The sequence below is a fragment of the Enoplosus armatus genome, chromosome 7, assembly GCF_043641665.1.
Source record: "Enoplosus armatus isolate fEnoArm2 chromosome 7, fEnoArm2.hap1, whole genome shotgun sequence".
Lineage (NCBI taxonomy): Eukaryota > Metazoa > Chordata > Actinopteri > Centrarchiformes > Enoplosidae > Enoplosus > Enoplosus armatus.
Genome location: NC_092186.1, coordinates 14,636,600 through 14,661,650, shown reverse-complemented (window position 1 = coordinate 14,661,650; position 25,051 = coordinate 14,636,600). Strand labels below are relative to the sequence as shown.

The window sequence follows — 25,051 nt, the reverse complement described above, 5'->3', positions numbered from 1 at the left end:
AACCAAAAAAATAAAAAAAATAAAACATAAAAAAAATCTGAAAACTTCTGGCCACGCCTTACAAAACAGCTAAACCAGGTGGTGCTCAAAACAAATAAAAAGCTTGTTGGGGGGAGCAGCATTCCTGACATAGCCGAGGCATTTGGGAACAGACAGAGGACTATGAAACAGGAGCAGGTAATCAACTGCAGGCTGGACTATGTTGATGAAATAGACAGACAGACAACACACACACACACACACACACACACACACACACACACAGTGAGTAATACAAAAAACATCTGATGTTCCTTTTCATCTTCCCACTTTAGCGAGTGGAGCGCAGTGCAGTGTCTTGGTGTGGTGAGCCTCAGCCTGAGAGGGAGGAAGCCGGGGTTCAGTTCCCCTGCTCGACTTGCAGCCACACGGCAGCAGCTGCAGGGCCCGGCCCCACCAACGCTCCGACCCACAAACCAGATCTACACATGAGGCTGGACAAGCTACGCCTGCCTGATAGCTCTGCCAAATCGGCTTCTTCCATCCCGTGTGGCTTTTTTTTCTTCTTCCGAATCTTCCTGCTTAAGAGGTCTATGGTTGAACAGGGGCCGTGTGAAGCTACATTTCTTCCTGTAGCACTGCAGTTTGTGCTTTAGCCACTCTGCATTATGGCTGAAACAGGAAAATCAAGACTAAGAGGGATTCAGACAAGACAGGGAGAGTGCAAGAGTTGTGATGGGACAGCTGCCCAGGCTGTATCTCAACATGCTAACACTTTCTTTTGATACTCAGTAGTTTTAACCTCCAGCTAAAACAGTTTAGGGGTTTAGCAGAGGTATTCCCTGTGTGGTGAATGGACGAGTGAGCTCATCCCAAGCATGGCAAATCCTATTGATTTGACTGGATTGCTGCAAGGCAGCCAACTCCGAGCTATGGCTGAATCCAAAATGTGATGCAAACGAAGAAAAACACCCAGAGAGGGGGAAATAATGTGATTCTAACTGCCTTGAAATGAGACTCCAATTGTTTGTGTGTGTATACATGAATGCGTCTGTGTGTGTATATGAGCTGGAGACTATAAAGAGAAGTGAGGAGACAAGTTAACAAGCAGAGGAGATAGGAAAGCAAGAAAGAAAGAAAAAAAAGACAATTTGAGCAATGGAGAAAGCAAAGTGGTACAGGGGGAGGATGGAGGGATGGAGAGCAGAGGGGCCAGGTCAGTTTAATGGCCCGTTTGTCTGCACTGTTAGACCACCAGCTCTCACTGCCTGCTACAGGAAAACCTCACATACACACACAAACATGCAGACACACATCCTGCCTCTCTGCTTCCTTCTTTCCATATCTCTCCCTCCCTCTACCTTTTCCATTGCTCAGGCCTTCAGTGCCTCCTTCCATTTAAAGTTTAACTGAAATTAAATTGCATTTTTCGTGCGTCTGCTACAGCATACATATCTGCTCTGCAAATCACTTATCCTCTGTTTCTCCCCTTTGAGGAAAAAAAAACAGAAAACAAAAAGGGAGAAATCTATATTTCATATTTTTTGGTTTTATGACAGCGCAGTTTTACAGTAATTCAAAAAGATTACTGTTAGGTATCCGTCTCCTTTTATACAGACAATCAAACCTTGCATAAAGCAGTAATGTCAGCATTATAGGTAGAGCAAACAGTCACACTGAGCCAGGCAGCAGCCTGCTACACAAGAGCCACAGACTCTGAACAACCACCCACATTAGCTCTCCTGTTAAACTCTCCTTCTTATTTAACTTACAAACATGAACACACGTCTTATTGCGCCTTATCTCATGGAACGAGCCACCAAACAAACATTCGCTTAGGAAAAGTGCACTGCTAACGTCATTTTGCAGGCTAGATAGCTAATTAGCTGCTGAGCCGCAGGACATTAAACAGCATGTGAACGTACCTGCAAATGTCACTTTGGTCCGGTTAGATGTTGGTGTGATCGTTACTCTTCAATACCACTAACAATACACTGTCTGCAGCTGTAGCCCATGACTTATGGGCTACAGCACATGTTTGTTTACTACAGTGTAACACCGGCACACTAGCTGCTGTCAATCAAATCATGACAGCAATCCCCCCTCCAGCCAAGATAAAAAGGAGCATTTCTGATATTTCCCCAAAGACCTTTTTTCTCCCTTTTAGTAATAAAAAATATTAACAATACATTTATTTTTGACTACAAAAAGGGATGACTAAATGTGATTTCAGTTGCACTTTAATTTATGAATCTTTACTCTCTGCCTTGTAACACCACTGACTTGATGTCATTACACATGGAACAGCACTGTGAACATGTTATCTATAAACATTTAGTGGTGGGTTTTTGATTATGGACAAATATCCCCTCCTACCTACTGTTTGTTTTTCCACAAAAACCCTTTGCAGATTCCCAAATATTTTCAATCACTCCTCTGTTGGTTTTCCCGTACAGGATAGCCACGAGCGTGCTAGGTTAGGGTATGGATGGAACACTGACGTCATGTTAACGTTCAAAAGGCCCCCCGGCCAACAAATCACTCACTGTTAGCCGGCCTCTGACAGACGGGTCCCTGGAGTGGAGGTTCTGTGGCCACGGCGGTATTGTAAAATGACTTCCATTCATTACACTGTCATTTAACAGCAAGGCATGATTCAATCTGGACTGCCTTTAACTGTAAGTGAATTAGAAATGCTTGATGCAGGCTCATAAACTAGGTGCAAGCGCTTCATCTCTCTGTGCCTTTTCACTCTGTCTTGGCACGAGTCCCTCCAGTGTTTTGTCCCAGATGGAAGCTACAGTATCAGCCTTGCCACACCGGGAAACTCCTTTTACTCCAGTCTGTCCTTAAGTGTCTGTTTTCTTCACTTTCTTCAACGGCATGACGCTTAATGATCAGTTAAACATTGTTACAGCAGCAAAAAGGCACGTGATCCACACACACACACACACACACACACACACACACACACACACACACACACACACACACACACACACACACACACACACACACACACACACACACACACACTTGTGTCAACAACTATCCCATGACATTAAAAAAAACTAGGTCTGAGCTGAATGCTTCAAAGCTTAACGTTTTGCCATAATAGATGCTTATGTCTCTAATCAAATGCTTTGTTGTTTTTTCCCCCAGAATATACACACAGAGAGGAAGGTTAGACTTTCTCCTAGAGACGAACCAGCCCCACAATCCCATCAGTACTACAGTTATAGAATAATGCGTCATTTTATATCTACAATGCTTTGTTTTAATAGTTTGCGGGTTTTGAAAAGCGGTGAGTCATGGTCTACACACTCAACCACAGTTGGTTGATTGGTCCAGTACAAATCTGAGTGTTGATTCGCACTAAATGTTTTCCAGTTTTAACAAAAACTGAGCTCGAAGAGGTATTCTGGCGTGTACGAGGCTAGGTATTAGTAGGTTTGTTATTACATAATAAAGATTAAATAAAGGCCACTGTTCAATAGATAAAACTCTCTTTACTTTCTCGCAGAAATAAACCAGTTAAGAAAAAACAGTTAACAGTTAAAAAAAAAACTAATAAAATCATATAAGCATATATTCTGTAATTAAAATATTACATTTGCTGCTTGGCCAGTGGTTTTGTGAGGCATGGCCAGATTCTCACCCATCTGGTTTCATGCCTGCAGTGGGTGAAAATGGTGCAGAGGTGGACAGAAGAGTATAGTGGGCACAAGAAGGAATTGAGAAAGAACAAAGCGCTTTGTATACCTTCTGTCCGTTAAGCAGGTGGTTTTCTGTCTCCCTCTCCATCTGTCGTAATGTTGGTGAGGATGCAGTGAAGAGTGTATATACTACATGTTGTGAAAGTAGCAGAGGTCTGTGGAGTGCAGCAACACCACAGTTTGCCAGTCCCGTGCAGGACGTCTGTGATCAGTAAGCACTGACCTGATCAAGCAAGTGAATCACTGTATTTATCACGAGTTACATTATGCATCGATTCAAATAGTTTTTAAGCAGTATTATTGCAGCAAGTCTAGGCCAAAATTCAGTAGCAGGACTGGACTCTCATGAATAACTGACAGACCCCCCCCATATAGTAGAGGACACATGCTGATTGGCGAGAGACCTTGACATGATTACAGGTGTTGAGACTGAATTCTTTTAAACACCAGAAAACAATCAGGATAGATTATAGTTTGTTTACAGTGGACACCCCTGTGAGAGTCATCACAATCAGCCATGATTGTATCGGCACTGGCAACATTCAAAATCGCAGCACACAGCACCTCAATAATATGTTACTATATTAAGACAATCATTCCAGAAATGATTATCCTGCTCTGTGTCGTCACACCTTAAAAATGCATAAATGAGTTACATGTGAGTTAAATGCAGAGAGGCTGGAAGTGTATTCAGACAGGAGAGGAAAAGGGAGCACTGTAGCCGACTGCAAGCACAGCTAGTGCTGTCACCATAGTAACCCATCTCAGGCTAGTTCATCAGGACAAAAACAGAGCCCCCCCCCCCCCCCCCCCGACACACACACACAATCACAGAACACATTACACATACAAGCATGAGTGCTCCTAAAAGGACACACAGACACACACAAACAGACGCAAACACAACATAATCAGAAAGGTCCATGTGACTGGCTGCTGTTGTTCACAATGTGCAGGTGTACATGTTAAGCATCACTTAGGCCCAGCTGGAGCACGCAGGCCTAATAAGAGAGGAGAAAACAAAAAACAAAGAGGGGGAGAGAGAGAGGTGTCAAATGGATGGTGTTCACACCTTTAAGAGGTTTGAAAGAGGAGGCTTTCCCACCCCATACAGAGCGGGATTAGCAGGTGTGTGTGTGTCAGGAAGACACGTCCGCAGGCTGTGCGCATCTGCAGTGTGAAAGAAAAACAAATCAGTGTATGAGAGTGAACCCTCTTACCCTTGAACGTGAAAGCAAACGAAGGGAGGGAGGGAGATGGAGAAGGAGGTCCAGTATAAAGAGGGAGAGAGACACACAACCGAGAGAGAAAAGGCATGGACAGAGTGGAACAGAGGGAGCAAATAACTTTTACTGGTTCAGTTTTCATATTTCAATAATGCAATTCTGTTTTTCTCCCCCAGAATGCAGTAGAAACAGCTGCTTGGTCATGGCATACATGAATCACACACAGCGGCGGACGAAGGACTGCATGAAAGTTACATATTTGAAGGTGGCTGGTTGAGGTTCAAGTCTGATTTGAATTATTTTATACAGGAAAGTGCATCGATTAGTAAATCTTACAAACATGTCTAACTTGACAAGGAAAGTGGCTGAAATTAAACACAACTGCGAGCTATTGCAATGCAACAATGCATGGATTGGCTGAATTTGTGTGATTACAAATGTCAACAGTTGCCTGGGTCTGTAAAACCATGATGGGCAAATTCATTTGACATTTACTATCAGCTAATGTCCATGATTGATTTCTATAAGTCATATTCATCATCTGTAGCCAATATTCCTTTATCCTTTAGCTTGAATCTATCCATTCCTCTGTGTGTGTGTGTGTGTGTGTGTGTGTGTGTGTGTGTGTGTGTGTGTGTGTGTGGTTGTAATTAACTGCTAAGAGACTCACTGGGCTGTGTGTCAAATGGCCACTTCTCAGTCATATGACAGTCCTCAAAATAAATTTAACCCATCAGGTTCAGTTACACTGCCACTACAGCCCAACACACTCACATACACAAAAAACACACACACTCTCATGCTTCCCAGTGCACTTACACACTACATGATAAGAGCGTGGCATTTGCTCAAAGTTATGCACATACAGTGCTATCCAAACAATTGGACACCATGCAAGTTTTTGCTGAATTAGTGAAGAAAGAATTGAATTCAATTAAATTTTTTGGCCAGATATGCAGACATTAGTGGTAAACGTTAAGAGAAATTAACAGCATATATTTGTTCGAAAGGCAGAATAAACACATTTTAAATGATAGTCAATGTTCAAAGCGTGTCGTTACCACGTGAGAATTATAAAATATAAAGTGAAATATAAATTCATGGCACAGCTAGTACACTTCAGCTCTTTTTATTTGAAATGTATTATACGCATACATGTACATTTTATTACTTCAATGTATAGATCTCAGACAAAGGTTGTATCTCTACAAGCTGAACTGAACGTGCAGACTTACAAAAGATTCAAGAGCCATCTACCACACACACTGTAGAGTTGTTCAACTTTCTGTTACATCTTCTCCACAGCCGTGTTACACTGTAAACAGGAAGCCGTTTCTTCACATTCCCTTGTAAGACACAAACTTACATACATATAAGCTTTCGTCAGTGCGGTCATAGAGCTGGGGTAACAAGAAAGGCAAACAGCTAGAAGATCAGTGTCCGACACTGACGGACAAGTCAACTGCTGTAAGTGTGCCTTTCAAATGACGGGATGGTTTTCTAAACTGTAACTAACAGAGCTCAGATACAGATTCCCATGTGACAGCCGTCCTAATCTACTAATCCATATCTACTAATGTAGATAAATCTGGAAAGACTGTTTAAAAAATAGTTTTTTGTCCACACAATTGCTTACATAAAAAGTCTGCCGTCCACCGAAATTCCAAAACAATAGAAAAACACTTATATCTCTTGTGCTGGGCAGGCGCTGCCAATTGAGCCAGAAGCTTTACGTCATGCCTACCAAATTTCCACTGTTTTTGAACAGTTGTTTACTAAACAAGGGTGAATAACGAACTGTGCAGGGAGTCATTCTGAATGTACAGCTAAAGCCTGGATCACATGACATGATATATACTTGTACACCATTTTTGAAAAGTTGGCTTTTTTCTCATCACAATCAAATCAAGACAGCCATGTTCAACATCTTCACCGAAAAAAACTAATTTTTGATGGTCAAAACCCCAGGCTGCAGTGGGTGAAAGGCTAAAATGAAGACCAAAAGATGAGTTTTCCCAATTTACTCACATAAGAACATGGACATGGCCTCAGCCAGTGTCTGGTCCTGCCTACAAAAGCCCCCCAGAAAGATCCCTTTGCTGATCCCCGCATTACAGGGCCAGCTCAACTTGGATTTTACTGTGTGAAGTCACCAACGGTTAAAATAGGGCAGATCCAAACAGCAACAAGGACTATCAAATCAGATTGTTGCAGCATGGCGTAACGGCGCTCTCTGTGTGTTTGTGTGTGTGTGTGTGTGTGATCCCCTCGCCCCATCCATCCCCTCCCAACTCCACCACATTTCTGTGCAGTGAGTAGAGATTTACATAAACAGCCACAGTTCTCTATCGAGGAATGGGAGCCAGAGAGGAGGGCATCAGCTAAGCTCCGTATTAAAAAATCCTCCCTGCTCATCACAGAAGTGTAAAGACTGATGCACATGATGCTGTGTTGGACAGGCAGAACTCCTTCAATCACAGCTTTCTTAGAGTGGCATCTCGGTGCTATGGTGCGTGACAAATCAGCTGGTTAAAATCTTCTCAAAATGTCCCAAGAAAGCTATGGTCATATTGTTGTTCAATCGCATAACGTAAGGGTTAGGGTTATCTTCTGTCAAGATAAACGTACCTGTTTGCAGCTTAGTTTGTAAGGCAAGTGCAGCTATATTCTGCATGAAGGACACAAAAAAGGCCTGTCTCTTGTAAAGTAAACTCCTGGGCTGGCTGGTCTCTCCAACCACAATATGGCCAACTATTGTCTCCAACAGCACAATGACCGAAACATTAAAGTATTCCTTTGCATTGCAACTGTCAAAACCACAACACGAACAATAAGATGGTATTAAAGTGTGAGACTCCTTAAATATACGGGGTAGCTTGAATCAATTAATTCTCAGATTCTGAATCAATTTGGCAATGATAATGTTTTCAGAATATGAATGGATTCACTACAAGTCTCTGGCAGGCATTTTCTCCATTGCAATGGACACTGATGCTTGTGGGTCGTCTAGTATTTATGGAGTCATTTAATACACAAAACTGACAAAAGAAGGTTTAATTTCTTTTTTCTTTTTTTTTTTTAAACTATGTTGAAACTGATGGTCATAAATGCCCCTTAAAGCAGGGACATATTTGCTTGTCGACCGATAAAACTGAATTGTGGGAGTCAAAAGGTCAGGTTGTGTTTTTCATCCTCTGCTTGTACTGCTGTTGGAAAAGACTGCCAGGAACACACACACACACACACTGCAAACAAGATGAAAAAAAATGCATGGCAAGTAAGGAGAAGAGAAAGGGATACTTGGAAAAGATAAGTGCAGAGGAGGAAGCACTTAGGAAAGGCACCCCAACAGTTAATTTCCTTTAGCAGTACATATTGCCTTCCTGGACAACACTCAAAACGCAACACACAGCTGGTGGAGCCTCAGTTCATGACCCCCATTGTCTGCAGGATCTGTGAACATGGACTACCCAAACATACAATGGCAATCTGCAATCAGCGGTACAGCTGCATTGTGAAAGCCACGATTCTGCATGAAGCCCATTACACATACAGTACAGGCTGTTCAGATAGTGAGCCATGAGAACAACACATACAACAGCTATCAGCTAACAGTCAACAACAAGGAAATCACTTTGCACTCATTTTGAATTTACTGTAATTTTGAAATGGTGAGTAAAAACATGGATTCAATGCTATGTTTATTGTTTACACCTTCTCATCAGCAACAGGTGTATTAATATCTTGATTCTGCTTGAACCTACCATTGAAAGTAAGTATTATCTTGCTTCTGATTGGCTCACAGGTGTCCGTTAAACTCATTCGTCGGTACAATTCAAACATAGTCCCGGTCCATAATTTAACCACCAGAGATGATACAATTAGTTGGTTAACTGATTAGTCGATTGACAGAAAAAACAATTGGTAGCTAATTTGATAATCAATTAATCCTTCAGGACGTTCAAGCAAAAAAGACATTTGATGGTTTCAGCTTCTCTAATGTTGGTATCTTTGGGTTTTGGACAGTTGATTTTTAAACATTTTTCACTTTTTACACCCCAAATGATCGATGGATTGAGAAAATACTTAGCACATTGGGGTATATAAGATACTTTCAAACAGCATCTCCATTACATAGTTTGTACATATCTTGATCACGATTCTTAAAAAAAAAAAAAAACGAATATAAGGGATCCTTACCAAAGATGTTTGTTTTTGTTGCGTGTATATGTCAAATCATAAAAATCAGCCTATATACATCGATACCGGCCACAAAACTTCAGTATCAGCTGGGCTATAACATTAAAACTAACTAGCTAACTTCACTGTGTGTTAAACTCATTAATTAAAAGACTCAGTATGAGTCTTTTTTCTTCTCTGCCATCGTATAAGCACAACAATGTCCTGAAATAACGCAATGGATCCAGTAAAGGAATGGTCACTCTGCTTTAAACTGTGATATTCTTTGCTTCCTCATTCATTGTTTTTATGTATCAGTCATCTTGTCATACATAACGCTTGCTAACTTCATAACAACACACATCATGCAATTTGTCAATTTCATGACTTGGATGTGTGGTGGGTCAAGGGGCCACTCTGGGCACAGGGGCTAGTGCTAACAGGCAGCCCACTCTTGAGCCTGCCGCTCTAGTACACACTGTTCTCATGCATGGCCATCTCCTCCGGACACACACACACACAGAAAAACATACATTGCCCGGAAGTGGGCAGGTCAGGAGCTGAGAGATGAGATCCTGCAGACAGCGCAGGGTGACTGGGGTGCATACTGATATACGTGTACACACAACACACACACACAGAGACACATGCACAGGCACCTACATGGTGGGCCACTTCAAACACATTCCACAGCATGCACAGCATTGTCGGAAAATGCCACTGTGCACTTCAGTGAAGAGTGCCTGAGCATCCAAATGGGCTAACACACACAAATGGAGGGCATCTCTACTCGCCCTAATTTTACAAATCAACATATTACTCCATCAGCAGAGTTGGAGATACAACTATTCAACTGTTCTTGCTTTGGACATTTAATTCAGATTGTCAGGGTGAGAGATTCTTTAGGCTTTGCAGTCTGCGTGACAGAGTTGGTTTAAGAAGCATAGAGATTGTGGAAAGCATACATAACAACACATGCACACTACCCCTTTCCAACAGAGCTGTGCTTACAAGCCTGAGAGGAACAAGAAGGGGGCAAGGCTCCCAGTTGCACAACTTGTTTTCCGCGAGTTAGACCAGGAGACAGCTCAGCGGTTACTTCAGAAAACTGTTTGCTGATAACTATGACAAACAGCCCAATCACATTCAACGAACAACAGCCTGTAAAAAAACGTTTTATCACGTTCTCTTGAGCGCAGTAAGCAGATCACAGCCGTAGCGTGGTTTATATATCAATACTGCTTCCCTTTTCCCATGACTGAGGAAGAGATGTCAGGCAGCATGTGGATTCAGAATGAAATATTCTAAGTATTTTGGTTTTTGCTGCCCCCCACCCCCCCCCGGCATAAACATCTCAAGAGTGCCAAATATGGTCACTTCCCAGAGAATTGAGTAAATCAGGAACCAGAAACCGACATGTACCCCACTCCCTGAGAGAGAAACAGAGAGAAAGAAAGAAGAAAGAGGAGGGGTACCAACAGCCCTGTCTCATAAGGCCCCCTTTCAGGGGCCTCTGTTCTGTCTGCATATATGACCTGTGTAAAGTAGCCAGAACATTTCCTTTGAACCTGGCAACTGGGAGCCATTTTTAAAGTAATACAACTCTTTGAGGATCTACAAAGTTACTAAATTAGAGACAAGAAACAGCAAACACTACTTTATTAGTAGTTTCATTAAGGTGATTTTTTTCCCTAATTTCAAACTGATGTAATTGCTCACATGCACTCGGTTTGTGTACTGAAACACTTAGTGGACTTGTGCAACACATCATCTAAAACACTGAACACAAATCTCAAAAGCACAAATTGTAGGCCAAAGGTTAATCCACCGATAAACAAGTAAAATGTGCTTTAATTAACTTCAGCATACTTGAATCCCAGCCATGTCTCAATGTTTTCCATTGAGACATTCATTCATTCAAACTGCAATAACACTACACTCATCATATGGTCACATGTATTATCTACTTTAAATAACATGTTTTTTCTTTTCTCATTCAATTCTCTCCCACTGCCAATAATAAAATGTACAATTAATATACAATTAAGTCAATTTTACAGCTGGAAAATTTATTTATGAGACAAGCCAGTGTATTTCTTTATCCTGGATCAACCTGATATTTCTAATTTATCCCAATAAGATCTTTCAGACCAAGATTGTGGATGAACTTTTCTGACAATAAAAGGGTGGTTAAAGTGATCTTAAGTGGCTTTTCCACCATTATATGCCTGCTAAAATGCAACAGCAGCCAACAAAACAAAACTGAAAATGTATCACTCCACAGATATCATTATTAAGGCGAGGTCATTAGGCGGTTTACAGCGGGATCATTATCTCTTCTCTCTCTGGCAAAGCATCGCGGCACTGTTTAGAGTTCACGCTGTTTTATTATCATTATTATAACCAAAACCCTAATTCATTGATAAAAACACCACACAGAATAGACATCTCCGGTGAGGAAGACGCCCATACTTTGGTCCGATCTGGAGCTAAAGAGCAATGTAGGCTAATCCACCACCTATAAAGAGACTTCTTAGCGTCGGCGGCTAATTTGTTTACGTTCGGGCTGCAGCAGCGCCGCGTGTGTGTGTGTGTGTGCGTGTGTTGCTTTTGGTGTGTGTCTGTCGCCACGAGAGGCCTAGCCGCGCGCACAGGGCCAATCCTGCTACTCCCAGTTTAGACTCGCTGCAGCAGACCACACTCGTCCAGTTACAGCGACTAATCTGGCCCTGGGGCTGGCGCATCCGACACAGGCCGCTAAAATGTGTACCTTTAAGAGAGACAGCGCGGGGGGGGGGTATTATCCAATAACTTTACGGAGGAAAATAAATTACTAGCTAGCAGCCACGCATACCCAACAACCGAAATGACTAGCCCCTTAATTAGACCCTGTATGACACTATACGCATGCGCCAGAAAGGAGGCGAGAGTCCCGTGACTAAAATTACCATAACTTATAAAATAAAAGACAATAAAATAATCATAATAATATTTTCTGAGCTCCATTATCCCCATAATCTTCCACCACTTGTGTCAGTAACAGGACAAACTTACTTATATATGTGTCTTATGACACTTAAATATTTCACACAATAATATTCCTAACAGTGTCTGTATGGACCTCTGGAGCATGTTTATGGCGTCTGTCAAACTGTATGGTAGTTTATCCTATAATGATTCAGTAATCTTACAGAATATCTACTGTATTATGGTATTTATTCAAAGTCAACAAATCACTAAAATTGCTTTCTTCAAACTAACAAATGTGTTCATATTAAATATATAGTGTGTCAAGTGGCCATGACAAATACACAGGAACATTGTTTGGAACATTTAAAAAAATGCTTAAATATACTTACTTTCTCCGTTTATTAGTCCACACTGGCATATGATGCAGGTGCCGATGATAAAAAACACAATTTGTGCTCGCAGCTTTAGCGTCAACCGTCTCATTTTGACTTGAGGGTTAAGTTGTGCTCTCCTCGTGAAGCTTCTGAAAAACTCCAATCTTGAGGGAGAAATGTTTACTTTTGGAATATCAAAAGTATCAAACAAATTCTTAAAAATTAAGGTCCAATAACTGATTCAACGTGGTCCCCCGTAAGCCGGGGGAGGGAGGGAGGGGGGGGTAATAAATGTTTGAGTATCCTCCCAGCCAAGTTTGTGATGTATGTGAGCCCTGGAAAAAAATGCAGACCACTAAATAACGTGATCTTGGGTTCTGGAGACACATGTGCGAGTGAAGATCTTCATTTTCCATAAGTGAAGGCGACAGTCCACGTTCATCTGTTTAATTGTTGGTGCTCCACTGGATCAAGAGAGAAATAACAGTATTATTATTATTATTATTATTAATATCCCACAGGCAGAGGGCTAGTTTGGAGGTCCCCGAAGGAGGTCCACTGGCCCCGGGCTCATTTCTCTGTAATGCACTGCTCCAATGAGGGAAGACCCGCTTCAAAAACAAATTTGCTAAAGAGGTATTTTTCCTGTGCACAGCGTTTAAAAAGCAGCCTCCTCTTCAGCTCCTCCAGCAGACATGAGCTGAAGTTATGGATATCGCCACATACAAGAGCCAAGAACGGGAGTTGGCAGGGTTTGCGCTCCCTCTTTTGAAGTCCACAGGTCTTTATAATATCCCCCTGTTTGCTGGTATCTCCTCAGAAGCTCACCCTTTTTAAGACAGATGGGAGCACATCCCAGGAAACTCCTCCGGAGCAGCTACGTGCAGGAAAAACGTGCAGCGATACAGCTTTCCCCTACTACGACCTTCCTCTGAACTCCTTCACCCCCACTGACCACCACGCCGCAAACGAATGAACACCCATAAAACGACAAAACGGGAGAAAGAAAACAAAGACGGAAAACTTGGGAGGTAAACGACACTTCTTTCCCATCCACAGTGGGGTGGAGAAACACGACAAAAATAACGGCTCTGTTGAACATACACGTTGCTTTGAAGTGAGAAAACTCTCCACCACGCCGCCCGTTTCTTTTTCTCAGATTAACGTTAGCTGATGGGGGAAAAACAGCTAACGTTAGCTAGCTAATCCAAAACAAACGAGGTTTCAGTGTCGGCGATAGAGTTAAAAATAAAATTAAAAAAACCCACACACGCATACACAAAGTCAGTATCCCGTCTCCGATAGTCAAAAAACGATGAGGTAAACAAACATAAAAAGACTTAAAAAGACGGGTCAAGTGTAAAAACTTGGATTCCCGTTCCGTTTAGCGATTGCTCTCCCTCAGGTTCCCCCTCTTTCCGTCTCTCCTTTCTGCGAGTCTCTCCACCAGTAAACAAGTCCTGCCAGTCACCTCAGCTGGGCCACACATGGTCCGCGGGAAAACACGGAGTGGATCGCGGCTCAGCTCAGCCAACCGCCGGGGTCCGGATCTGGACTGTCTGAACCGGCGCAGCCGTTGGTGTCAGAACACCGGTGCTCTTTGTCAGGGGGGAGGTGATACACATCTACACCTTTTTGAAAGCTGGAATAGACAAAATAAGATTGTAGATATGTGGGAATAAATATAAATATGTAGAGTAGAAGATCCATTTACTGATACGGATATGTTGTGTGTGAAATGGTGTTCAAGTGGAAAATCACCTGTTAAATCGTCTAGTTAATATTCACCACAGTGGACTGTTTGGTAAACTGATGTTTCAACTGGAAATGTCATTTTCCAGTTTGCATTCTTGAAAATAGATTGTGGACAAAATAATTGAAACACAGCAGCCCTGCTGTAGTTACCAGTTTTAGGGCTGCCACTTAATACATGTTTTCATAATGATTAATCTGCTGATTATTTTCATGATTAATTGTTTTGTCTTTAAAATGTCAGAAAATACTGAAAAAACCCATTGTGACTTACCAAAGTCCAGAACCCAAAGACATTACTATCACATATAATAAAGAAAAACAGATAACCCTCACATTTGAGAGACTATAATTCAAGATTCATTCGCATTGTTCCTGATAAAAAAAAATTGACTGAAACTATTAATTGATTATCAAAGTAGTTGCAGATTAATTTTCTGATTGATGGAATAGTCTTCTCAGCTCTAATCAGTTTGGTCAGTCAGTTTTTCTGTTTGGTAAGTGTAGTTTTAGTTTTTATGCCTTTATTTCTCATATTTCTCATCCTTTGCAGACTAACCTTGATTGAAGTAGCTACGCTTACTGTGTGCATGATAAAGTATTGTGTGTTTATGTGTTGGTTCACTGACGATATTTGTGCTACATATTTCATTAATATTCCCTATCTGCCTTGGCCTTTATATGAAGAGGTGGCCGAGCTTCAGCTGAAATATGAAGGATTTTTCTTCTAAAATGAGATATCCATCTTTTTTCTATTATTATTATTATTAGTTATTATGTCTGTCTTCCATTTGAACTACGAGAGTAGAGGAGAAGCACGTTATTGGTTAGTGCTGCAGTAAAGGATTCATCGAGCTGGACTGACGCCAATAACTATATAACGGTTGATATTAGTTTTATAACATAAAGTAACCACAGGGCATAAGCAAACATTTGATAACTTAAATGTGTTTATTAAAGAATTGTGACCAAGATCTGTACAGAGTGAGCAGGGCAGTTACTAAAGAAACATCAGGGCTCACCAATAGTAGATTACTGCAAACATATCTTAAGCATCTCTGCACTGCAGTTTCTTGTTTACTTTATCAGCCACACAGTGTGTGTGTGTGTGTGTGTGTGTGTGTGTGTGTGTGTGTGTGTGTGTGTGTGTGTGTGTGTGTGTGTGTGTGTGTGTACATTTATCTGTATATATACAGATAAATGTTTGACTTCAACTACCCAGGTGTTTCCGGCTTTGTACAGTATGTATACCTGTATATTATATGCTATAAAGAATTTCTGTGACATTAAAATGTATTAAATAAGGGAAAAATAAATGTGCATACTCATAAAGCAGCTACATATATATATGTGATGAGCTAATGTCAGTATTTGCTTACAAAAATAGTTTTTTTGTTTTTAAGACAGAACCTTTTTTTCAAATAATTCCAGATGAATTTCAGGTAGCAACTTTTCTTTGAAAAAGATACAGAGCATTTTGTAATCAAAGCCCAACAATGTGACAAGACTGCATTTATTAAAGCTGCAGGTGATGCAAAGATGATACAATCCTTTTTTCACTGACAACGTCCCAACTTGCATTCATGCTGAACCAAGCAGCATTGATAAAAACTGGGTAGCAACAGGATAACATGCAACGATTTTATGAAGATTATACATTTTCACCAGATTTTCCTTTTTACATTGTCCTACAACAGCAAGATTTGTGGGCAAAACAAGGTTGCCCTGTGTCATAGAGCAGTGTAAACATTACACACTGCCTTGGCCCTGTAGCCAGGAAGTACAATGCCTGCCTGCAGTAAGGAAGGTACACACAGATCCCTCATATTTGCATAGCAAATATCCTCATATAAAACCTGTCCTAGTGCTGGAGCTTAACTGCACACAATACCGGGAAGTTTGTCCTCCAACACTTACAGGATGTCTGAATCTTGCTACATTTCTCACCTTAACATGAGACCAACTGACTTAGAATCAAAGAGAGTGGATTAGAATAGAGTAGAAGAACATTTGCTTCCTGTTTATCACACGGGGGTGCAGTTTGTGTGCTTTGATGGGTGCACGCTGGTCTACTCCGCTAAGAGCTTGTGGAGCAGGGTTGTTGTTAATCTGAGGAATGTTGTTACCCAGTGAACAGAGTAAATGAGGTCTTAGTGAGATTAAATGTCACAGGTCTGAAGGACTAAGGGTTGTGGAATCTAGTCAAAACAGATCTCTTTGTGGTAGTCACGCTGTCTGACGCCAACACATGCAGCCTTCTCTTATTCTCTTCTCCCACTTGTCCCACTTCCCCTCAGGTACTGTACATTAGAGGGTGATTTTCACTCCTGTCCCGTCCCATCTTGTTCCTATGTTGTGTTTTTTTTGTAGGTAATCTTTAGGCAATGATTTTGATTTGATGTTCTCATCTTACAAAGAGTTTTAACACCATCACTCTCAACTCTCGTTTAAAACTTCAGACTTGGCAGAAAGCTCTGTCAGTGTGAATCTGACTCCAACTCCATTGTTGGCATTTGGATTTTGGTGGCTGCACGATGCGTCGTCAATCCACAGTCCACACACGTCATGCACTGGAAAGGTGGCTGCAACCAACCAGCCACCAGAGCAGACTGGAGAGAATAAAAAATAATTTAAAAAGACAGCAGAACGACTAGCACTATGTTCAAAATAAAGAAAATACCATTTGTTTATATTAGAACTGCATATTTATATATAAAAACTGACATATATTATGATTCCTGTCCCAGTCACGTGAATAGAATGAATAGTGATCCTACAGGAATCCCTATAGAAAGCCTCTACTGCACACCAATTTCTTTCCTTTTTCAGTGGCAGTAGAGGAAGTTAAGTGAATGGCTTTTTATCCCACTAACCTACCTAGAGTGCTGTTATGAGTCTACACATGCAGCACTTGTGCAGCACTACAGTCGTGCTCCTGCTCTGTTGTACTACGACTTCATTTCAGTAGGTGGCACTAAAAATAACTCCAGCCAATTCACTTACTCCAAATGTCAAACAGGGACAAAAAGGGATACAACGTTGTGAATAAATAGGATTAAATCTGACCTGAGAGGCGAGCGAGGGGAGAAATTAACATATTGTGATTCTGTCAGCATATACACAAGATTGTGGGGTTGTTGGGATGATTTGGTAAAGGTTGCTTTGAATAATTACTGCAAACAAAGAATTTTAAATCAAATATGGGATTTCAAACATTCCTAAACATCTTATTTTCTCTACAGAGTTCTCCTCCATCGCTCACAGTATTCTCCACTGGGAACATGCATATGGTGAAGCTCTGGGGCAGAGTTTGGATGTTTCCACCTGGTATTTGGTGTTTATTCAGACTGGAGGATATTCAGATATGCAAATGACACAAAAATGGTTGTAGTTTGACAGCTGAAGAATAAGAAAGCTGCAGGGTCAGCACTCGCTACATCAGTGAAAGCTATTCCTCAAACCCCCAAATGTTCCAGCTTATATCTTTTTTTTTCCGCCAGGTATAAAACTGTTCGCAGTGGCACAACAAACGACATGCATTTCCTTTCACCAAGGTCTCTTGTGTTCCTTCAGGTCCAGCAAGGTGCTGAAAGTATAAACAAGAATCAAGTGCAAGATAGCAAGTCATATTATTGTAGATCTCTAAAACTATAGTAGAAACTTCCTGCAGCAGTAAACAAGTGTCTCTGTTCTGGTGATCACTGCCTCTGACTTCGTTGTCCGATTTATTCAGCAATACCTTTTATAAATAAAAACATAATGAATGCAGATGCTTCCATACAGAGCACGAGGGCTCACCGAATGATTTGATAAGGGATGCACTGATACGCTTTTTCTCTCCTGATACTGATTCTAATACCTCAACTCAGGGTTTCTGCTGATGCTACCAATCCAATACCACATTTCCCATTTTACAAATCTGCGTACCTCACTGCATGGTACTCATTCGGATCAATTTCATGTACTAAAAACTGAGTCCGCTGTTGCTGAATAAATGTAACTGATGGTGAAACAGTGAATATTATAATGACATTGACAAAGAAGCTGGATTAGTCACCCAATCCAAGGTCAGTATCTGTAACATTATCTGGTTTACCAGATTGCTGCATCCTGCGGTTTGATGAGTATGAAAATGATGCTATGGCTTTAAAAATCACCAGATCTTAACCACAGAGCTCTCCGCCATCATCATCATCATCAAAACACCATATGAGGGAATATCTTTTGGAGGAAAGGTGTTCATTCCTCCAGTGGAGTTCCACAGAGTTGGAGAATCTATGATGAGGAGCATTGAAGCTGTTAATGTTTGTTTAATCAGTCGCCTGTCTGTCCAAATAATGTCTTGATTTGGCATCAGCCTCATCAACTAAGCAGCAGTCAGGTGACGTATAACAGCTCCTTGGAGAGAAGCAGCATTTACTTGTACATGAATTAGAAATGCACATATTAGCACCCTCCCCACCCCCTCCTGCCTCACAACATAAACTGCTGCAACATTAACTCCTACTACATATTATGTGTTTTTCACTCACATACACAAACACACAGATGCAGAAGGCAAAACGAACTCCCGCTCACTATCTCTGCAGTCGCCTCTGCTGCAGCCTGTAAATGGAGGGATTAATATGTCTGAATGGAGAGAGTCTCTTTCCTTTGTTGGTGTGGAAGGCTCAGTAATTAGCTGCCTGGGGAGGCAGGAAGCAGGAATCTCCGTTCAGCCTCTGTGTGTCTTGTGTATGCACGAGGGCATCTGTGTGTGTGTGTGTGTACATACAGTATGTGTGAGAGATGTCCACCGAGGAGAGGGTCATGATTTTAAACAGACAGCGTTCCTGGATTATCCTCTTCAAACGGCTCCCTGTGTTAGTGATTTACACTTTTAGCACTTGCTGTTCCTGCGCTTCAGGCCCCATCGCCTGCAGCTGAGACAAACAGACAAACAGCTTCCCCCCTCTCTCTTGACTCTTCTTGTTGTCTCTCAATCACAGATACTGTATGTTGTCATTAAAGCGAGAGGGTCCACACCTATTCCTCGCATGTGGAGGAAACTGCACATCACTCCTCTCATACTGTATGACAAAGCTTCTGCACACACGTGACATTAGAAAAGGACGGTTACACAAACATACACAACAGGATACACGGGTGATAAACTGCAATCACGTTATCTGTGACAAAAGGAAGTTACGCATGTGGTACATCTGCAGAAACTATCTGCATAGAATCAGTGAGTTTCCTCAGTGTCTTTCATAAGCTGACGAGGTTCAGATGTATCCTACATGCAAAACACTGCTGTCCTATTGCACTGGTACTGTAGAAGGTCTGTGATGTGGAAGGTGATCAGCTCTTCTTCCTGTAGAGGTGCAGTGGGTATCGGGTCGTATGACATGCATTGGCACTTTGCAAAAGCTATTTGGACTTCATTGTCATCATCATGCTTGAAGAAATAGCCATTAGATATTAAATGATAGTTGATGAAAGTGACACAGCTGCCACTGATATCTAAATGTAGTCGTCAGTAATGTTTTATGTTCTGTTTTTGTGGTAAAGTTAATTTCTTTACATAGTATAGTAACAGAGACACACATTTCTGTACAGTTGATATATTTCCTTCATTTATATGTGGTATTTCCTTTTATTTCATTATTTTTGCTTCTATTTTATAATTTTATTCTATTCTGTATTTGTATTTTATTTTACTATACATGCTCACCTTCTACACTACTGTTTTTGCATTGTAAGACAAATACTATACACACACTTTGCTTTAAGTGCTATAACTGTATTTCATGCTGTTAACGCTGCCATCTGCAGACACATGACACTTAACCCACAGTCCTGTTATTTCCCTCTTGTGCAATTTTTGTTTAATGTTTTATCACAACATGCTTGTCTCCTCACTTTATTTGTGACTGCTTTTGTCTCAATACACTTTATAGTTACTGTGATGGTGTCTACCTTTTAATTTTAGTTTTGCCCATGCCTCATTTTATATATAGTAGATAATGTATATGATATTTTAGTTTTAAGGCACGCTAGCTGCGTGGCTCCATTGATGGCAATGTCAGCCTGTCGGTCGGCCGTCACTTTGAATCATGTTATTGCTAAAAAATAACATAATTCTAATAATGTCGTCTAATAACGTTCACGATGTGAGTGGGATGTAGTGACTCTGAATGGACTGAATTGGTCCCTGATGACCCAGGTGAAGTGGAGGAGCAGACCTCCTGATTGTGTGTGTGAAACAGTTTATATGAACAGTGAGGATGAAAAAGCTGCTGTCTATAACCGTAGATGTCAGACTAACCCATTGATGAGGAAGACTAACGTTTTTGGACTCAACACTGATTATGTGCCCAATGATGCGTTCAGTGATCCAATGAAACTCACACGTAGACCCCACAACTCATGTTGATAATCCACGTTGATAACAGCTGCCTTCCAGGTCGTCGCATTGATCCACGCAGCTTGTTTGTCTGCACTCTCCGTCTGATCAATCACCTCTGCCACTAATGAAATTGTAACGAAAGGGTACACTGTGCCATCTTTTAAGCAACTTGATATGCATTACTGGGGATTTATGAATCACAGAGTACATACTGTATGTCTATCAGCCTTTAAGACGACGAGTCTCTTACTGTACACAGCTTATTGCGCCCTGAGTCTGTGCATGTACATGTTTTAAGATGTTTAAAACACACTCTGCTTTCATTCTTCTCAAGGCTTCAGATTCAATGATTATTGCCATGTTAGGAAGAGCTGATAAAAAACACAGCATAAACAGAAAAATAACATTTATATGTACACAACATGTGAAAAAATAAATTCATATTCAGTTGATTACTTTTTAGTTTTTCTTTATAGCTTATTTGATTGACAAAAAGTTAATCTGCAACAATGTTTAGATCTTTTTTTTTTTCAAAAACTTCTCCGGTTCTAGCTTCTTACATGTGAGTATTTACTGATGAATTGAATATCTTTGGCTATCTTTTGGTTTTGGACTACTGGTCAGACAAATCATAATCATAAATTGCAGCTTCATTTTCTATCAAACAGGAAGCTGCTAAGAGGCTGTTGGACATAACTGTTTGTTTTGAAAATGAAGTAGTTACAGCAAACGTGACAAAAGCCACTGTTTGAACACATAACCTTGTTCCTGACATCCAGCTTCCTTTCATTCTATATGTCACGCTGACCAAGTGAATTCCCCCGACCGCTTTGCTTTGAAGATAAAGTAAGACATATAGCAGGTTATTTTCTAAAGGAAAGGTTTGACTTCCTCTTTCAGACGGCTGTATCTCTGACACAATATCCTGAACTGGAGGACCCTTCAGTAAACCCAGCCTCCGCCCCTGTTACACCCCGCTCCATCATGTGTGCTGCGTGTCCCTGTGTGTTCACCCCTGGTCTGTGTGTGAGACACTTAACCCTGGGTCACACATACACACATCCCAGAGAGCCTTGTTTTCCCACACATGGACCACAACACACTTATCTATAAACAGATTACACTGTCAAGGTCACCTCTGCTGCTCATTCCTCTCTTTCCGTGCACAAACGCTCGTCACCTGCTCTTTTCCTTCATACTTCTCCTGTTTTGACTTCTTCTCTTTCCCCTGTTCCCCCTTTTCTCTTTCCTGACCTCTGTGTATTCTTCCTCCTCCTAACTATTTTTCCTCTCTTCCATTGCTCCTACCCCCCTCTCTATTTGATTCTTTTTCTCACACTGATGGGCGGTTCAGGGGGCCATGAGGCCATGTGCAGGGCTAAAGGATTAGCTTTATCAGTGATAAGGAACTGGGGAGGAGCGTTGCGTGGCGAGCTTGAACCTGAATGCCCTTCCTGAGAGGATGTGTCAGTGACAGCTTTATCCACATATTGTCAGAGTGACAGCGAGAGCAACACATCCAGAGACAGAGGCACAGTAAATACATTTGGACAGTCAAGGTCAGGTCAATGTCACAGCTCCCAGAGCAGCGAGGGCTCAGGGGGGACAAGGTGTGTTGGCTTCAGGAAGATAGTGTGTGTCCCACACTTCCCCTCATACTGGGAATATGGGGACACTGTTGTTTTGTTGCTTCCTTTCACATGTACACGTGTATGCACACATGCAGGACAGCTCAGTTCTTAGAAACATTTCCTTTGGAGAAAGTTGAGAGAGAGGTAATTATTTTTCTCTGCATCATTAGACATTTTCCAGAAATGAGCGTCAGTATGTTTAAACAAGATCACAGCATTAGTATCACTGATTTATCACTTGATTGATGGATGTTATGTGCCGTAGATGCAGTTGTGTTATTCTGTTAAATGGTGTCGTTTATACTTTTTGACACAACTCTACAACTTGATACAACTCTTCTTCTAAACTGCATGCGAAATCATCCACAGGGTGTCGACTTGTGAGTGCAGATCAGAGCGGGGATAAAAATTTCCAGGATTCCAGTGACACGGGGACCTGACAATGACCCTCTGTGTCCTTCCCGAACGGATATATCCGACGCTGTGAGGATCTAAATATTCATTAAAGCACCGTATCCAAATGATTTAATGAGTGACGAGAAAAGAGTGTCTGTTCTTTGTAATTATAATTAATGGCATTTCAAAGAGGACAAATTTCTCACGACAGAACTGACGTTGCTGGGTGTAGATATGTGAGTTAATAAATGCACTGTAGGTTGTTGGATATGCACGTTAAATTTCTATTTCCTACTCCTGCTCCAGATCTTTTTCAGTTTATCGACCATCTCAGATTTATTTCCGCCTGCTTTTCAAGCAGTAACTCGGGTGTTAAGTGGTGGCAGTTTACAAGCATTTGATTCACAGTGTGCACGGACCACACTGACATAGCTGTAAACATTTATTGGACACACATTGTGCATTAAGCATACACCAGGAATTTAATAACCAGTTGTGTTTTCCTAACCTCTGACCTGAACAGGAAACAGTTTAAACATCTGTGGATTCAACCTAAAATTACAAACAAGCAATTGAACTGTATTTGCTCTTAACAACAACAGCCTATAAATAATGTATGTATAAATTGTACATCACAAATATGTTTTCCTTCTCCTTTCCTTTATTCACAAAAATAAACCTGAGAGGCTGCTGCAGGTCAGAGTGCAGAACGTATTTTCTCTCGACTGAGACCAAATAAGAGAAAGGGGAAACACTTAATTACTTACTGAGAGCGAGGCACGGTTGTGGGATAAATGCAGCAGCATTGTATTAGTGTTTACAGAGGAAACAGACCCAGACGCACACCACCCATCCTGGATGACAAACACCACATCCAAGGTGAGAACTACTTCTTCTGGGAGGATCAAAGACGGATCGCAACGTTCGTGACACCATCGGTTACAGGGGGGGGGGGGGGGGGGGGGGGGACTAACTGCTACTCTCAATAGCAGCCCAACGTCTGCAAAGCTATTTCCCCCCTGTGAACCGTCTCTTCCCCGAGCTAAATTAGTAGCAACATGGTTTGCCAAACAAACTGCCAGAATCCTTGATTAGTTTCCTCTTCCGTCTGCCTTTTACTATTGTTATTGACCCTGTGGAATGAAGCCTAAGTACTGGCCCCAAGCCCTTGTCAGTTGTTTGACAGAGAGGTTTGAGTGTGTGTGTGTGTGTGGGGTCTGTTCTTTTTCGTCCCAGAGGAGCAGAAGTGGGGAAGCCAGGCATCAAGGCTTTAGCAATTCACTCTTCCCAAGTCCTATTTCCAGCCCCAGCCCTGAGGCATGCTCCTTCAACATCCTGTGACTCAGGCCGGACTGACCACTGCTCTGTGACCCCAAACTGAGGATGGGAGGAACCAGGGGGCCGTGTTGTGTCTTGAAACTTCCCACAATAATAAAAACAGTGTTTGTTTATGTTCTCACAAGGAGAGGGATGGGGAAGTTCGGGATCAGGGAAGTAGGATGAGTGTAAAAGTTCAGCGAGGGGTCTGGGAGTCAACAAACAAACTGTGGCTTTGGATTTACACAAACTGGAATTATTGTAATCTAATGTCATTTCCTTGACAGAGTGCAAGTGTGTGTGTGTGTGTGTGTGTGTGTGTGTGTGATGATTGCATGCCTGAGAGAGAGGCTGGCTGTGTGAGAGTACAGTGTCTGGTCACTATAAATAACCCGGTTTGAAAACATGAGAGAAAAATAGCCCAAATTAGGACATAAATATTCAGAGTGTGCAAAAATAACTAATCCCATCCAGCATGCAGGCTAAGATTAGACAGGTGGTGATTAGGAACATGTTGTAACTCTATCAGCAGGACATGTCCCTGCTTTTAGTAAATGCTGATGTGTGTACTTAGTTAAATTTTTTGTAGTTGGCAGTCAAAAGTTTACATACACTTGTCAGGGACACTTATGTCACTGCGATTTGGGGATTTCAGTTATTTTTACAAATGCTGTTTTCCTGTTACAGAATGATCACGTCACAAGACAAAACAAATACGTTTGGTTTCTTGTATACATTTTTTTGTGGGTCATAAAATATCACAAAATCTGACAGGTCAAAAATATACATTCAACTTACAGTACTGTATATTATCAGTACTTGGGGCATACAAAGTTATATAATGTCATTGAACTTCTTAACTTCCTATCAGTGATTATTATGATTTACTACAGTTTGTAACTTTTCTGCGCCTGTGGGAAAAGGGCTTTGACGGCATGCATTAAGCCACAAACATCCCAATGGAAGTCCAAAGAGCTCAGTACAGATCTGAGAACGTGCACAATAGATTTACACAAGTCGGGAATGTCACTTGGGGCCATCTCAAAGCAGCTTCAGGCCCCTAAATCATCAGTGGAAACAACTGCTTGTAAGTAAAATGTACTGGGAACAGTGATGTCTTTGC

At 41.4% G+C, this 25,051-nt stretch overlaps 1 protein-coding gene across 1 annotated transcript in view; it reads right to left on the bottom strand.

Annotated features, from left to right (window-relative positions):
• The window catches only part of insrb (insulin receptor b), a 72,942-nt gene extending 60,371 nt beyond the window's left edge, over positions 1 to 12,571 (bottom strand). Inside the window, exon 1 of the mRNA XM_070908805.1 lies at positions 12,460 to 12,571. Within this exon, the coding sequence (XP_070764906.1) occupies positions 12,460 to 12,553 (94 nt within the window). The 5' untranslated portion in view covers positions 12,554 to 12,571. The remainder of the gene's footprint in view (positions 1 to 12,459) is intronic.
• Positions 12,572 to 25,051: the final 12,480 nt, after the last annotated feature.